The sequence below is a fragment of the Procambarus clarkii genome, chromosome 14 (genome assembly GCF_040958095.1).
Source record: "Procambarus clarkii isolate CNS0578487 chromosome 14, FALCON_Pclarkii_2.0, whole genome shotgun sequence".
Taxonomy (NCBI): domain Eukaryota; kingdom Metazoa; phylum Arthropoda; class Malacostraca; order Decapoda; family Cambaridae; genus Procambarus; species Procambarus clarkii.
Genome location: NC_091163.1, coordinates 40,682,254 through 40,699,196, shown reverse-complemented (window position 1 = coordinate 40,699,196; position 16,943 = coordinate 40,682,254). Strand labels below are relative to the sequence as shown.

At 51.1% G+C, this 16,943-nt stretch overlaps 1 protein-coding gene across 12 annotated transcripts in view; it reads right to left on the bottom strand.

Moving 5' to 3' along the window:
* The window catches only part of Mrgn1 (Mahogunin ring finger 1), a 153,430-nt gene that overhangs the window by 16,514 nt on the left and 119,973 nt on the right, over positions 1–16,943 (bottom strand). For 5 of the 12 annotated variants that reach the window (XM_045763015.2, XM_069324529.1, XM_069324531.1 and 2 more), the window contains 2 exons: positions 15,791–16,096; positions 8,971–9,009 (listed from right to left, as the gene is read on the bottom strand). In XM_045763015.2, coding sequence (XP_045618971.2) covers positions 8,971–9,009; positions 15,791–16,096 — 345 coding nt within the window. Of the gene's footprint in view, positions 1–8,871; positions 9,010–15,790; positions 16,097–16,943 lie in introns of all 12 variants that reach the window. The other 7 variants (XM_045763022.2, XM_069324532.1, XM_069324530.1 and 4 more) reach the window with 2 other exon arrangements.

Sequence of the window (16,943 nt, the reverse complement as noted above, 5' to 3'; positions counted from 1 at the left end):
TAAGTCTCCAAGCGAGTCAGGACCTGGAACCAGGGAAGAGAGATACATGAACCCCCACCTCGACCAGTCTTGCCGAAAGGCAACGACTGGTCGATGCCTTTGACCCCGACAGCCTCGCAGTCGGGAACGGGAGCCCGACCACGCCAACACGAAGAGGTCCACCTCCAGGTGCCCGAACATCTGGCACAGCCAACGGAAGGAGTCGGCGTCGACCGTCCATTCTGTGGACGGGGGGAACGAAACAAGACAGGCCGTCTGCCAAGACGTTGGACACACCCCGAAAGTGAACTGCCAGGAGAGCCAAATCCCGAGAACTCAGCAGACGAGTCACTCGAAGCGACCAGCGCCAGAGAGCCAAGGACTGCATCAAACCCCCTCAGTTCAGGCAATGAACCACCGGGGAGCAGTCTGAATAGAGCCGGATCGTCGATCCGCGGGTGACCTGAATCCTCTGAAGAGCAAACCATACTGCCACGAACTCCCGCACCGTGCTGTGGGTCCGATGGAAGGACGAACTCCGCCGCCCATGGCCGGCCTGGTGAGCACTGGTCACAAAGCCCCAGCCGAGAGACGATGTGTCCGTGAACACACCGATCGAGGGCTCGGGCAGACGCCAAGGCACTGAACTCCGAAAAACCCAAAGAGGATGCCAACGATGTAGCAGTCGACACAAGGCCCCTGGGGGCCAAATCCAGGTTCGCGAGAGAGGCGGTGCCAGGTTCAACCCGAACGGGAGACAACGAAAGAGGTAACACTGTCACCCCACAACAAAACCGAGCCAGTCCCTGAACCTTGAATGAATCGGGACGTGCCAATAAGTGTCCCGAAAGTCCAGGGACACCATCCAAGTGCCCGCTCCAACAGGTGCCGAACCTGGGACAGCGTGTTCATCCGGAAGGAGGGGCAACGAACCCGGGGTTCAGATGGGACAAGTCCAGAATGAACCGCAGGTCCGCAAAGTCCCGTTTCGGGACTGGGAACAGACAGGAAACCCATCTGAGAGACGTCGTCGTTTCGACCACGCCCAAGCGAACCCACTCCAAGATGACCCAACAGAGCGCAGAAGAGGCCTGCCCCGCCAGCCCCGAACCCCCGAAGGAGGAGGGGCAACCAAACGCCACCGCAGGCCGACTGAAACGACCCGAAACGCCAACAAATCGAGGGAATAGGTGTGAGCGAACAGCGCAAGCCTCCCCCCATTGCCCCGTCAATGGAGCGAACCGCGAAAGGGCCGCCGACCCTTACAAGAACCCGAGCCTCGCACAGAACGAAGACTGCGCCAACCAGACAAAGGCAGGTCCAAAGGCAGGGCCAGCCCCGAAACTGGCCCCAGTGGCCTATCCCGACAAAAGGAACCCCAAGCCCTGGCCTTTCGGGAAGGCCCGCCCCCGGAGAACAAACAAGTCGGACATATGATGACAACTGACTGAGGCAGCCTGCAAATAGTGCGCCACTGCACAGTCAGCAAACAGCAGGGGGCAAAAAGGTGAAGACATCCTAAGAGCCAGGGCCCAGGCAGATTCCAGAGAGAGGCAAGCACCACTGCCGATATGCGAGCCAGGAAGCATAAAACAGTGAAACTGCATCCCGCAGGATCGGCGCAAACAGCTTCAACAAGGCAGACAACGAGTGAGCCGCCGAGCCCATGGCACTGGACCCAGGAACGGCCCCCAGTGTTCCAACATCCTCCTCAAGCCAGTCCGAAGACAGCTCCAGGAGGGGAAAAAAAACGCAAAGCCAAAGCCAAGAAGCATCGAGCACGCAAGCCCTCGGCAACATCCACAGCCGTAAGGGAAGGAACCTGCACATGGAGCTGCACAACCCCAACTTCCTGAGGAAGGGCAGGGGCAAACAAACACTCATTGAGGTGCTCAAACTCGCCCCCCAGGAAAATCTGAACCACCGTCGAAGCCTCGCGCCACTCAAGCGTACAGGAACGATAGAAGGTATGCCAAGCCTCCAAGGCAAACACAGGACAGTCCGCCAGCCAGGACAACTCCGGAACTCCGTAACGGACCCAAGGAAAATGAAGACCCAAACCTGAACGAAATCGGATCCATAACAGAGGCATACTCTGGGTCACGCAGGAGGTAAGCCGCAAGGGCTGCCCGCACCACAGCAGGTTAGATGCGGGAAGTCAAAAACCTCTGGAAGGACGGAACCGACGCACCCGTGGGGGGGGGGGGGACACAGAACCGAACCCGGGGAGGGGCATACATCAAGTCCAACTCGTACGCAGAGAGGGGAAAAGAAAACCCACGCCTTGTAACAGTAAGCCCCGCTCCGAGGGCAGAAAAACCCAGGCGGGGTCCAATGGGGCCCAAGGCCCCCCAAGTCTGCCCCCTCCCCAGCCCCAGGATCCTCCACTGCAGGACCTAGGGCCGAGTCATCACCCAAAGCACCGGCCTCAAAAAAAAAGGCCGGCACAGCTGTGAAAGCCAGATAGAAGGGGGGCCCACTGGTCAGACTCGGAGGCTTCGCCAGAAAGAAAGGACTCGAATGCCGGACCCGTCGCCACTCTGGAAGGGGCATCCCCTGAGACTGCTCGAGTCTCAAGACCAGAACCTGGCCCCCCTCAGAGAGGCATGGGAAGCAATGGCCTATAGAAACCCCCGTGTGGTTGGAAGCATTCTATGTCTGCCAACGACCAGGTCAGGCACCCAGAAAGGTAAGCATCCCAAAACAAACCCCTATTCTGGTGAAAATTGCTATCACAAGCCGAACAAGTGGATAGAACTCCCCTAAAAGAAACGAGCAAACGATCATGACATCATACGTCACCGTGCCGCTGTCTGCGCAGCTCTCCCCTCCAAGGGAGGGGGACGGGGGAGCCCCAGATCTACTGCGCCGGCTATCCACCATCAGTTCTGAGATTGGATGTCAAAAAATGCGAAAAACCGCCTACCGGAGGAAGGAAGGGAGGGAGGGATGCCAGGGAAACCTCCGGGTCTCACCCAGAAAATGACGTTTCATTACATTCAACGCTGGTTTTCTGGGGGAGCCCCTTTGGCTTCCCGGAGCTAACTACCCACAGAGAAAAAAAGAGGGACATACCCGGGAGGTGGTCGCCGCACACTCCCCAACTTAAAAGTCGAGACAACTGGCTGCAATCTAAGGAAGCCGGTCGGCCGAGCGGACAGCACGCTGGACTTGTGATCCTGTGGTCCTGGGTTCGATCCCAGGCGCCGGCGAGAAACATTGGGCAGAGTTTCTTTCACCCTATGCCCCTGTTACCTAGCAGTAAAATAGGTACCTGGGTGTTAGTTAGCTGTCACGGGCTGCTTCCTGGGGGTGGAGGCCTGGTCGAGGACCGGGCCGCGGGGACACTAAAATGCCCCGAAATCATCTCAAGATAACCTCAAGATCTCAAGATAACCACCAACCCAAGGCGACACAGGCCCGAATGGGTCCAGGAATGACACGAGATATCGAGTAGCCAGGCCCCGGTACGACCGCCAAAAGCCCCGTGCCCGAATGTTAGCTAGGACATGCCGCCATGACGGCAGCAAGAGCAGCGAGTCTACGAATGCCATAGGCACGGGGATAGAACACAGGCTGGCTAGCCGCAATAACACCGCGGACGACCTGGGAGACCTTCACCTGCGAACAGGGAAGAACTGAACCGTAGCAACCCAAAGTGCGTCGTCCAGGACACAGAAGCCATGGCGCGCAAATAACAGTGGACGGCCGCTACCGGACACAAAACACGATGCACCCCCGGCCCGACCAACCAAGCACCAACAAACCAAGGACCCCTTCGGAAAGCAGCAGCCTCATTCCGTGCCAGAAAAGAGGGAGAAGGCTGCAACCAAACAAACCAATCGCTGCAACCTGCAACCAAAAGTTGAAGGCTGCAACCAAACAACTGAAGGAGCAGAAACCCCTGCGCCGGAGAAGAGCAAGAAGCTCAGCGACCCGACCCCTAGAAGCAAATGCCAACAGGAAAAGAGCCTTCGAGAAACAAACCCGAACTGAAGGGGTCACAACCAACCGAGGAGAAGAAAGAGCAGGCTGTCCAGAGACCAGGACGGCTCAGGCGGCGCATGTGCAAGCCAGAGGTGAAACAATGCACGAGACAGCTTACGAACGATGCAGATGTAACAACAAAACCTAAAGGTAACACCAAGACCTAAAGGAAGCCGAAGTGGCTCCGCCAGCGCCGCACGAAACGAGGCGACAGCATGTGGCAAGATGACGGCCCTGAGCCCCCCACCAGAAAAGCCAGTGCCAACAAAGTCCTGCCCCGACCCAGAATCCACAGATAAGGTAAGGAACCCCCCTTCCTACCTGCATCCGGTAAGGATCCGGATGCAGGTAGGAAGGGGGGGACCAGACTAGACCACAACTGGGGAAAGACAAGAGGGTATGGAAGGAACCAAAGCAACCAACACCCCCAAGCCCCAACACCAACCAAAGCGGGGCAGCCTCGGGGCTTCCGGGGAGCAAACAACCGAGAGCGTTGCCACCATCGAAGCTCAACGTGCAACGCTCATGCTGCCTGCACCCGCATAGTCAGCATAAGACTGGGTAACCGAGTCACAAGCAACAAAACTCGCAGGACTCTGCGCCGAAGGTGTCACCGACCACATAGGCAGCAGACAGAGGCAAAGACAGAGAGAGTCACCTTGAGACAAGAGGTGAAAGCAACCCTCAAACTCGCTGGAAGCGAGGGGGGACTCCGGGGTCACATCCATCAGACCCGCGCGCCCCCAGGGGTTTCCCAAGGTCCTGAGCGTTTACTATAATAGGACTCGCGCTCAGGTAATCCCAGACAGGGTACTACTAACCGGCGCCTAAATCTACCAAACAATCTTCTAAGAACTGAACCCCCGGGATGTGTACACTCACAGGGACCTAGCAGGGGGAACCACCGGAAGAAGGAAGAATACTCAGTACACAGGGGGCAAGAAGGAAGGCAGACCATCCCCCCCACCAGGCAGATAAACAAAAAGAAAAAGAAAACCCCGCAAGAAGACAGTGTACCCAGGAAGAACAGAGCTGGCCACCAAGATTGGTGAAAACAAGCTGCGCAGTACCCTGCCCCTCATCAGTGCAAAACTGCCCCTTACCCTAAGGCGAACAAGGGAGACAGAACACCCAAGCACACAAAGGGCGGCCGAAAACCAAGCAGTAAATGACCTAGTGGGGCAGAACCCAAGGAACTTGTGGAAGGTGGCCCCAAGCCCCAAGGGCAATACTTACAGGGCACCTAGGGAAGGAAACCCTAGGCACATGTAGCCCGAGTACTGGAGAATCACTCCCGGCTCACGCACCACCTAGAAGACAGTTACCACACTCTAGGTACAGTGCTGAAACCACCACCGGAGCTGGAGCACACGACATCAGCCTCTAGCATCAGCCGAAGAACTTATGGTGGATAGCCAGCGGGTAGGTCTGGGGCTTCCCCCTCCCGGGGAGGGGGAAAGCTACTCAGACAGCGGCGTGGTGACATGTAACGTCATGATCGTTTGCTCATTTCTTTTAGGGGAGTTCACTTGTTCAGCTTGTGGTAGCAATTTTCACCAGAATAGGGGTTTGTTTTGGGACGCTTACCTTTCTGGGTGCTTGACCCGGTCGATGCCAGACATAGAATGCTTCCAACCACACGGAGTTTCTATAGGCCCTTGCCTCTTCTGAGTGGGCCAGGTTCTGGCTCGTGGGGTCCCCAGTAGGCAGAACTCCAATTGACTGAAGCCCAAGACTAATATAGCAAATATTAGTCTGATAGCTCCAGGGAGCCAACGGGGCTCTCCCACAGAAAACACAAGTTCAGAGGCAGAGAAGGAACACAAGAACGCAGGAGGCAGGGAAGAGGCAAAAGCTGAAAACAAAAAACAGCAGAAAGCCATAACATTCAGGGAAGTGCCCCCTCCCCCACCCCAAGAAAAAGAGGGAGAGAAATGGTGTGAAGAGCCAAAGCACCACCCCAGCGAAGAGAACCGAAAACACAGGCAGTTGTCAAAATGGGAAAACCCCATAAAACCACATACATTATCTCCATGTTCCAGGCTGCACAGACAAAACCCACCAGAGAAATAGCAGACAAGAGGAAGCAATAGAGACATTGGGAAATCCCAGAGCGCAAAAACACACGAAATATGCACCCAAGTGGACCCAAACACCCAGCCTCCAAAGGTTAACGCAACACGGAGCACCGCTCTGGTGGCCAGGCATGCAAACAGGAGAGCAAAAATGGCTGCCAACATAAACAATGCAACCGGAGAGCAACCAAAAATGCATAACACCCCAGCAAATATGGCAAAACAATTGCCGAAGGGAAGAAGGGAACAAAAACCCCCTCACCCGCAGCAAGACCCCTGCTCAGAAGCACAAAGGCCCAAGCAGGAGCAATTTGGAGCCCAAGCACACCAAGCAGGCTCCCCCCCCCCCAAGCCTCGAGACTCCTTGAGAGAGGCCCCGGGACAGAACCCCACATCCACGCCCACCATCCTTGAAGAAAAGGTGGAACCCAAGGCAAAAGCTTCAAAGAAGGGGGTCTGCTGGAAGGACCCTGAAGCCTCGGTGGAACAATCAGGTTCAATGGCTTCCGTCCCCGTATCAAATGGGACAGCCCTAAGGGGCCGCCCAAGTCTCATTTCCCAACTAAACCCTGTGCCGAATCCGAAACCTCAGACGTTTGGGATCCAGCAGCATGGGGAGGAGGAGTAGGGTGACCACACCAACTGGAAATGGACTCGAGGGGGCAGACGGAACCAAGGCCGAAGAGACCAATGCCCCTAAGTCCGAGACCATAAAACCAAAACGGGGCAGCCCCGGAGCATTTGAGCAGGCGACCAATTTAGTGTGTTGCAATAACTTAAACCTACCATAAATGCATCGCGACAGCTGCTTGACCCCTAAGAACTTCCGAAGAAGAATGGGTAAACTGGAGAACGAGCAAGAAACAAGTCCCACACGACTCTGGGTCAAAGGTGTCGTCGACCCAAGAAGCAGCATGACGGAGGGAAAACAGGCGATCATCACCCTGAAAACAGGCAATCGTCACCCTGAGACAAAGATAACGAACAACCCTCAAACTTGAGCTGAGCAGCACCGTGCGCCCCAACCAGCTACAAACACTCCCTAACCAGGGCCCTTTGAAAGTACCAAGACCACTGCTGACCTCAAGGGCGAGGCCAAAGTCAGCCCGAAGTACTGGTACTCCTGGCCAACGCCCCAACACATGGCAGGCATAACACCACTAGTGGCAAAATCTTGACAGGAAATGGCAGCCAGAGTTGACATCCGCCCCAGTCGATTTCAGTCGACGAACTGGCAGTCTAGCGGCCGGCTTGATGGGACCTCCCCATCCCCCTCCAGGAGGGGGGGGGGGGCTGAATGAGAGGCAGACATGAATATATTTTCAAGGAGTGAAGTTTTCATAGGCCATCACTCCCTGCACCTCTCTGAGGGAACCATGTTCTGGCTTGTGGTTCCCAGTAGGCATAGGCGTTGTTTAATAAAACAACAAGTCATGACTGAAGCTCCAGATTAATATAGCTAATATAAGTCAGATAGCTCCAAGGAGCAAATGGGCTTCGCTTCGAAAAATTCTTTTTGCCAATCAGATGTACACAAACACCACTCAAAACCACATGTCTTGGAGGAGTTTGAAATTACCCTAATCGATATCAATGCACCATGATCACATCTATCAACATTGGGATTTTGCTAATTTTGTATGGCACCTTACCTTACCTTGAGGTTACCTTGAGGTGTTTTTGGGGCTTAGCGTCCCCGCGGGCCGGTCCTTGACCAGGCCTCCTTTTGATGGCACAACAAATATACTAAAATGGAAAGTGGGTTGACTATGTTTATCAGTCAAAATTTGAGAAAACCAAAAAATAAACAAATTATTGTTTCCTGCAAAGTGGACCAAATTGACTGTGGGAGTGCAGGAGATACACAGGCATGTGTCAATACCCAGCAAATGAACATGATGGCAAATCAATCTTTACCAATTCCATTCAGCTGTGCTCTAGGAGACTCAAGGTGTGGACCCCACTCGTGTGAGGCCCAAGCTCTGTCGACCTATCGAAGCTCTATATTGGTAAATGGAATGTTTATTTCCACGGAAGTGTGGATGACAATTTATTATCTTTACCAAGTTGAATCAACGAATGGTTTAATTGTTAACAAGTTGAATCAATGATTGGTTTAATATTTATCAGGTACAGTACACTCAAAGATGGTGACCTAGAAGCACCATAGTTTACGTATATTGTGGATTTTTTATTATTGTCCACCTTTTCTGTTGAAAAGAATTGTTTTGCGTTTTTGTGATGATCAAATCAGACTTGCTGGAAGTGGAAGAAAGCTTAGATGCCTGACATAGACAATGTTTATGAAAGCCCAGAACATGAGCAATACACTACCTAGTTATAACTAGTCACAGGGGAGTTTAAAGGGAGCCTGACTGCTGAGCACACAGAGTTCGGGATTTGTATTCCTAAGGTTCCAGGTTCGATTCCCGGCGGAGGTAGAAACAAAATGGACAGAGTTTCTTTCACCCTGATGATCCTGTTCTCATAGCAGTAAATTGGTATCTGGGAGTTAGACATCTGCTACGGGCTGCTCCTGGGGATGTGTAACAAAAGGAGGCCTGTCCGAGGACCAGGCCACGGGGATGCTAAGCCTTGAAATCATCTCAAGATAACCTCAAGATAGGGGTCTATGAATAGCAAACATGAACTTTAAGAGGCTCTACAGATATGACAACATGCATGCCTTACAAAGACAACCACATACACACACACACACACATACATTTAGGTAATTACACTTAGGTAATTACACAAACACACGCGCCCACACATTCGCATGCGCCCACACACATTCACATGCAGACACTCGCGCACACACAAGTCTTACTACAGCACGATCACGGGGCTCATGGCATCGACTAATGGAGAGATGGGGGAGGGTTAGCGACAATCACAGTTCTATGGGGTCAAAATCACCGGTGATCACCTCGTCAGTTTCAAGAATTTCCTGTCTCACCCCATCAACCTGGTTCATGGAAAGAAGAACCAAAAGTTAATTGTGATTTCTGTGCAAACAAACCATCAAGAGATCAACAAACAACATACGAAAGGAATATGACAGATACACACACACACCTAATTATAATTACTGTAATAAGCAATCACATAGGATATTTTAAATTGTGAAAATTTAGTGAAGATGTAAATGTAGTTAGAGAGGACTCTAAGATAATTACTCATACAATACACAAACACTGAAACACAAAACTACAAACACACAAGCACAAAGACAACTACAGGGTTAGTCAAAAGTACAAGTCACAAAAACAAATTGAAGTAAGGCCACTATTATAGGCAAAATTCTAAATATTAATTTTACATAACTATAAAAAACCAGCGTTGAATGTAATGAAACGCCATTTTCTGGGTGAGACCCGGAGGCTCCCCGGAGCGTACTAGGCTGATATGCTAATGTCAGACTTTGGCATCAGTCATGTGTATGGAGTTCTGTGGGCCTACCGGGGACCATGAGCCAGAACCTGGCCCCCTCAGAGAGGCAAGGGGAGCAATGGCCTATAGACACCCCCGTGTGGTTGGAAGCATTGTATGTCTGCCATCGACCGGGTCAAGCATCCAGAGAGGGAAGCCTCCCAAAACAAACCCCTATTCCGTTTAAAATTGCTATCAAAAGCTGAACTAGTGGATAGAACTCCCCAACAGAAAACGAGCAAACTAGTACGACGTCACACGTCACCATGCCACTGTCTGCGCAGCTCCCTCCTCCCTTGGAGGGGGACGGGGAAGCCCCAGACCTCTCACGCCGGCTATCCACCCATCAGTTCTGAGGCTGGATGTCAAAACACGCGAAAAACTGCTGACCGGAGGGGGAGAGGGTTGCCGAGGAGCCTCCAGGTCTTACCCAGAAAATGGCGTTTCACTACATTTAACGCTGGTTTTCTGGGGGAAGCCCCGTCTGCTCCCTGGAGCTAACTACCCATAGAGGAAGGTCTTAAGGGACATATCTGGGAGGCGGCCACCACTCACACCTCAACACGAAGTGAGACAACCAGCTGTAACTGCCAACTTAAAGCAACACAGGCCTGACCAGGCCTAAGGACGTGAACAAGACAACAAGCAGCCAGGACCCCTGTTTGACTGCCGAAATCCCCACTCCTGAATGTCCGCCCAAGACATAGACCCAAGGAATGGCAGCAAGAGCCGCGAACTTGCGAACGTCACGGGCACAGGGAGAAACCGCAGGCTGGCCAGCCTTAAGAACCCTGCGGATGACCCGGGAGACCCGCACCTGTGAACAGGGAAGAAGGGAAACCGGATCAATCCTAAGCGCGTCCACAGACACACAAGCCGTGCGCACAGTGTAGAGCCGCAACTGGGCACAAAACCTGAAGCCCCCCCGGCCAAACCAACAAGACATCAATAATCCAGGGATCCCCCTCCGGAAAGCAGCAGTCACATTCTACGCCTCTACGCCAGAAAAGAAGGAGAAGGACGCAGAGGAACAAAACGATCGCCCCGAGCAAAGGAGCAGAAACCCCAGCGCCGGAGGAGAGCATGAAGCGACCCGACTCCCCGAGGCCAACACCAACAGGAAAACAGAGACCCCGAGAAACCAACCGGAACCGAAAGGGCCAGAAAGGGAAAGAACGAGACAGGCCTGAAAACCAAGAAGAAGCCCTGAAGAGGACCAACAAGCCCTAGAAAGGACTGGAGGGAAGCTTCATCGAAAGACGACAGACGTTCCAATAATACGGGAAGGAGCAAAAACCGTCCCGAACCTTCGAGGACACAGAGAAACAAGCACAAATGATGAAGGCACAGAAAGGCCCAGTCGCACCTGAGATCAAGTCACGCAGAACCCCAAGAAGAGGGGAACATGACGGAGAAGTCCCGTCCCAAGAAAAAAAAGGGTGAAGAACTGAGAAAAGCACATACTGACAGGACGGAACTAACGGGCTTAAGGGACAAGGAACCGAGCCCAGGGAGGGGCCAATGTCCAACAACTCATGCGGAGTGGGGAAGGAAAAAACCCCACTCCGCGTAACCACAAGCCCCGCCCAGAGTACAGAAAAAAACCCGGCGGGGTCCAACGGGACCTGAGGCCCCCCCCCAAGTCAGCCCCCCCCCAGCCCCGGCACCCCACACGGCAGGCCCCGGGGCCGAGCTGTTCCCCCAAAGCCCCAGCCTCACAAGAAAAAACAGGGTAGCCGTGAAAAGCACAAAGGAAGGGAGCCCACTGGTAGACCCATACAACACGGCTGGAGAACAGGCTCAAATGCTCCCGTTGCTTCCCCAGAAGGGGAATTCCCCGAGACCAACCGAGTCTCAAAACCATGGAAGCCCCGCCCCAGCCCTGAACCCACAGATGGTAAGGACCTGGACGCAGGGAGGAAAGGGAGGGGGGGGGGACCTGACAAGACCACCAACCAAAACGGGGCAGCCTCGGGGCTTCCAGGGAGCAAACAACCTAGTGTGTTGCCACCGACGTGCAACGTGCAACGTGCAATGCCCGCGCTGCCTGCACCCACATAGTCAGCATAAGGCTTGGTAACTGAGTCACAAAGAAGCAACAAAACTTACAGGACTCAGGGCCAAAGGTGTCACCTACCCCACAGGCAGCAGACGGAGGCAAAACAGGGAGTCATCCTGAAACAAGGGGACAGAGCAACTCTCGAACTCGCACAAAGCGAGGGGGGACTCCAGGGCCACATTCATCGGGCCAACACTCCCCCTAGGGGTTTCCCAGGGTCCTGAGCGTTTACTATAAGAGGACTCGCGCTCAGGTAATCCCAGGCAGGGTACTGCTAACCGGAGCCGAAATCTACCAAACAACTTTCTAAGAACTGAACCCCCGGGACGTGTACACTCACGGGGACCTAACAGGGGGGGTACCACCAGAAGAAGGAAGAGAACTCAGTACAAAGGGGGCAAGAACCAAAGGCAGACCCCCATCAGGTAGACAAACAAAAAGAAAATCCCGCAAGAGGACAACGTACCCAGGCGGAACACAGCCAGCCACTATGATTGATGAAAACAAAGCTGCGCAGTATCCTGCGCCCCTACCAGTGCAAACTGCCCCTTACCCTAAGGCAAACAAGGGAGACAGAAACCCCATCACAAAAAGGGCGGCCGAAAACCAAACAGTAAATGGCCTAGCAGAAGCAGGACCTAAGGAACTTGTGGATGGTATCCCCAAGCCTCAAGGACAGTACTTACAGGGCACCTAGGGAAGGGAACCCTAGGCGCATGCAGCCCGAGTACTGGAGACTCACTCCCGGCTCACGCACCACCTAGAAGACAGATACCACACTCTAGGTACAGTGCTGAAACAACCACTGGAGCTGGAGCACACAACTGGTGCCTTTAGCACTAGCCTCAGCACTGATGGGTGGATAGCTGGCGTGAGAGGTCTGGGGCTCCCCCGTCCCACTCCCTGGGAGGGGGGAGATGCGCAGACAGCGGCGCAGTGATGTGTGATGTCATACTAGTTTGCTCGTTTTCTGTTGTGGAGTTCTATCCACTAGTTCGACTTTTGGTAGCAATTTTAACCGGAATAGGGGTTTGTTTTGGGATGCTTCCCTTTCTGGATGCATGACCCGGTCGATGGCAGACGTAGAATGCCTCCAACCACACGGGGGTTTCTATAGACCATTGCTCCCCTTGCCTCTCTGAGCGGGCCAGGTTCTGGCCATGAACTCCATACACATGACTGATGCCAAAGTCTGACATTAGCATATCAGCCTGAGATAGCTCCGGGAAGCCGACAGCGCTCCCCCCAGAAGAGAGTTCCATCTTTACAGTTGCAGAATGTTGCAAATAACAACGGCATAAGGTGTAAACGACCATCTCAAGGTATAAAGATCTACCTCTTTAGCAGGTAGATCTTAGCAACAGATGTAGAACTGGCAACATCAACCTGCATTAGGACTACAGAGACCAGTTACATATATTCCCTGTAATTAAGGGGGTGAGGAAACTGCCTTGGGGGGTCTACATGTCTTAATTTTTTCCCACATTGAAGGAAGTGGCCTTAGAGCTTGACACTTTGCCTTCCACAGCTTTAGAAAACCGGCACACTCATTTAGCCGGGCAAAGGGTCATAAACTATAGGATGGACTAGCCTGGGGGATCATATCTGGATCATACCTGAAGTAGGTTCTGGGAGTTCTTCTACTCCCTAAGCCTGGCCCCCTGGCCCAACAGACTTTTGTATGGAGCCGCCCACAGGCCCACACATCTACTACAACTTGGTAAGTCCGGCGCTCCGAGAAAAATTTAGACTGTTTCCTGCAAGCAGTCCACCTTTGCTCTGCCAATATTTCTCATAATTGCTGAGAGAATATTGAACAGCTGTGGACCACTGACATTTATACAGTGTTCTCTGATTGTGACTACGGCACCTCTTCTCTTCACCAGTACTATTCTGCATTTCCTTCCCCATCCTTCACTCAAGTACATGTCATTTGGGATCCATATTTCCAAATTCCTTTCCATGTAGGAGAGAGTTGGCCTCAGATTTATATACTAGTATTTAGCTGAGTGGAGGAATGCTTAGAAGTAGCGAAGATGAAGAGTGACATTCATTGGGAAATAATTTCTCCATCACTAGAAGGACTGGGTTGTTAACGCCAAATACTGTACAATTAAACACAGCACGAAAATAGAAAATATGAGGTAGAAATACCTGTAAATGCAAATTAAATGAAAAGAAAGGGTGACCTATAGCATAATACGGTACGGTACTTAGTACAGAGGATTCACAACTGATTGTACATGAGTTTTATTCTGGGACAGAGCTAGATGTCTTGCAAAGTTTTCTCACACCTGATGCCTCGTTTCACCTAACAGCACTGTAAAGTCCTAGGTGTAGTTGCTTTTACCCTTTTCAAGAATGTCAACAAATTAGGCAAGATTGACGTGTGTTTCACATTGTCGGTGATAGAAAGTCAATTAGGTTGTTTAAGGTTACCATAACTCCTAGGGCTGACCCAGGAAACAATAACCATCGTTACAATGCAACCCACAACAGCTGCCTAAATTCCAGATAACTATTTACTGCCAGATGAACAGAGGCATTAGGTGTAAGAAAACACACCCAAACATTTCGTTCTGCGCGGGAATTAAATTCTGAGACCTCTGGCTGCGCAGGGACTGTGCTGATCAAGACTACTATCACACTGACAAGCACTACGGCATCAGTGAATCAAATTTGATGCAAAGCAACAAATTTCTTTGGGATGAGAAGTAAACCACTACAAAATCGAACACAAGTTGCTCTCAAAGTTGCCACACACACACGCACACACACACATATATAAAGTTATAGTGAGGGGTTAGACCTCAGAATGGCGTGAAGTCACCAGTGGAGTCCTACAGGGCTCTGTACTTGGACCTATCCTGTTTCTGATATACGTTAATGATCTCCCAGAGGGTATAGACTCATTCCTCTCAATGTTTGCTGACGACGCCAAAATTATGAGAAGGATTAAGACAGAGGAGGACAGCTTGAGGCTTCAAGAAGACCTGGACAAGCTGCAGGAATGGTCGAACAAATGGATGTTAGAGTTTAACCCAAGCAAATGTAATGTAATGAAGATAGGGGTAGGAAGCAGGAGACCAGATACAAGGTATCACTTGGGAGATGAAATACTTCAAGAGTCAGAGAGAGAGAAAGACCTGGGGGTTGATATCACGCCAGACCTGTCCCCTGAAGCTCATATCAAGAGGATAACATCAGCGGCATATGCCAGGTTGGCTAACATAAGAACGGCCTTTAGAAACTTGTGTAAGGAATCTTTCAGAACATTATATACCACATATGTCAGACCAATCCTGGAGTATGCGGCTCCAGCATGGAGTCCATATCTAGTCAAGCATAAGACTAAACTGGAAAAGGTTCAAAGGTTTGCCACCAGACTAGTACCCGAGCTGAGAGGTATGAGCTACGTGGAGAGACTACGGGAATTGAACCTCACTTCATTGGAAGACAGAAGAGTTAGGGGGGACATGATCACCACATTCAAGATTCTCAAGGGAATCGACAGGGTTGATAAAGACAGGCTATTTAACACAAGGGGCACACGCACTAGGGGACACAGGTGGAAACTGAGTGCCCAAATGAGCCACAGAGATATTAGAAAGAACTTTTTTAGTGTCGAGAGTGGTTGACAAATGGAATGCATTAGGAAGCAATGTGGTGGAGGCTGACTCCATACACAGTTTCAAGTGTAGATATGATAGAGCCCAATAGGCTCAGGAACCTGTACACCTGTTGATTGACGGTTGAGAGGCGGGACCAAAGAGCCAGAGCTCAACCCCCGCAAGCACAACTAGGTGAGTACACAGAACAATTTTCACTCCACCACACAACTCTTTCAACGTTGGATAAATTTTTCCCTTGTAATTTTCAGGTTAGCATATGGATGAACAACACATATAATGCCAACAATGCACCGAGAAATGCAGTCGCCCAATTTTACTTGTCTAGAAATAATTGTGAATTTTTTTTACAATTTAAATTATTAAATGTAATGCCATACTCTTATATTCACCCATCCCTCTAAACCAAACAAACAAAACGAAGAGAAGCATGAACAACTGACCAATGTGACAGTGTTCTAAAAGGAACAATTGAAAAAGTAATGCAGATGAATATACAGTACTGTATTTCATACGTAAAACTTAATAAAAACAACATTAGGAGGATTCAACAATTACAAGAGATGATAAAATTAGGAAGATTTTTTTCTTCATTTAAAGAAAATAAATTTCACAAACGAGCACTGTACCTTCCTTGGCGTCACGACCGGTGAGTGTGAAACAACTTCTGGTAAGTCATTATCATCACTCTCACTAACAGTCGAGTCCGGCAGCACCACAATCGACCGCTCCCTGTGGTCACTGTCATTCTCAAACGCCCGCTCCCCCTCATCATCATCGTCGACCTCTGCCTCGGCCTGTGGGGCTCTCATCTCCTGCTGGTTCTCAAACTCTCGAGGGTTCTGCTGTCTCAGCCTCCCGTCACCCTCAACGCCTGCATCGGTTTCTGACCCATCCTCATCTAGGAGACTCCTCGTTTCTGCTGGGTCAACAGGCTGAAGGAGAAAGCCACAGATTTTTAATACGCCCATGCCCGAGAAAATCTCTGGTAACGAGGAGACTTGTACTCTCATGATAGGTTCTTGTTATGGATGAATAAATCCAAAAGTCTCAATTACTGTAATAATTTTATGACTAGATTAAAATATTTTATTATCAATTCAAGAGGCCCAATAGTAACGTGAAAAATATTTGGGAAGTACAGTATTGTCTGAAATTCCTTGCTCTTATTTGAGCTTCACTGAATATGAAATGTGTATGAACTACTGTACCCTCATGCCTATTTATACTCAAAGTTGGTTGAGAAACATCTGAGCTGGACCAGCTTGCCAATACCTAAATCTGGATTTACACTCCTCGGCACAGAAGCCAGGTACCTTTGCGACCCTATACAACACAGAGGATGATGTGAAGGACCCGCTGCAAGGACTGCTGTCAAGAGTTTACCCTGACAGGCTCTCAGTACTCACTTTAACAACAGCGGTCACAATACTGTACAAGCCACTTGCAATGATCTAAGTATCACTGGATACCTGGTTGATACCTGGTTGATGGGGTTCTGGGAGTTCTTCTACTCCCCAAGCCCGGCCCGAGGCCAGGCTCGACTTGTGAGAGTTTGGTCCACCAGGCTGTTGCTTGGAGCAGCCCGCAGGCCCACATACCCACCACAGCCCGGTTGGTCCGGCTGACCAGGGTGGTACTATATAGCTGGAGATTAATGTTTTATTGTCTCGTGTCCACCAAACGATGGTTAAGTAACGCAAGGCACCAGTCATAGTATGTATTCTATAAAAGTACAAATCCCAACCTACCTACCTGTTGAAGATTCCGGGGATTAATGTC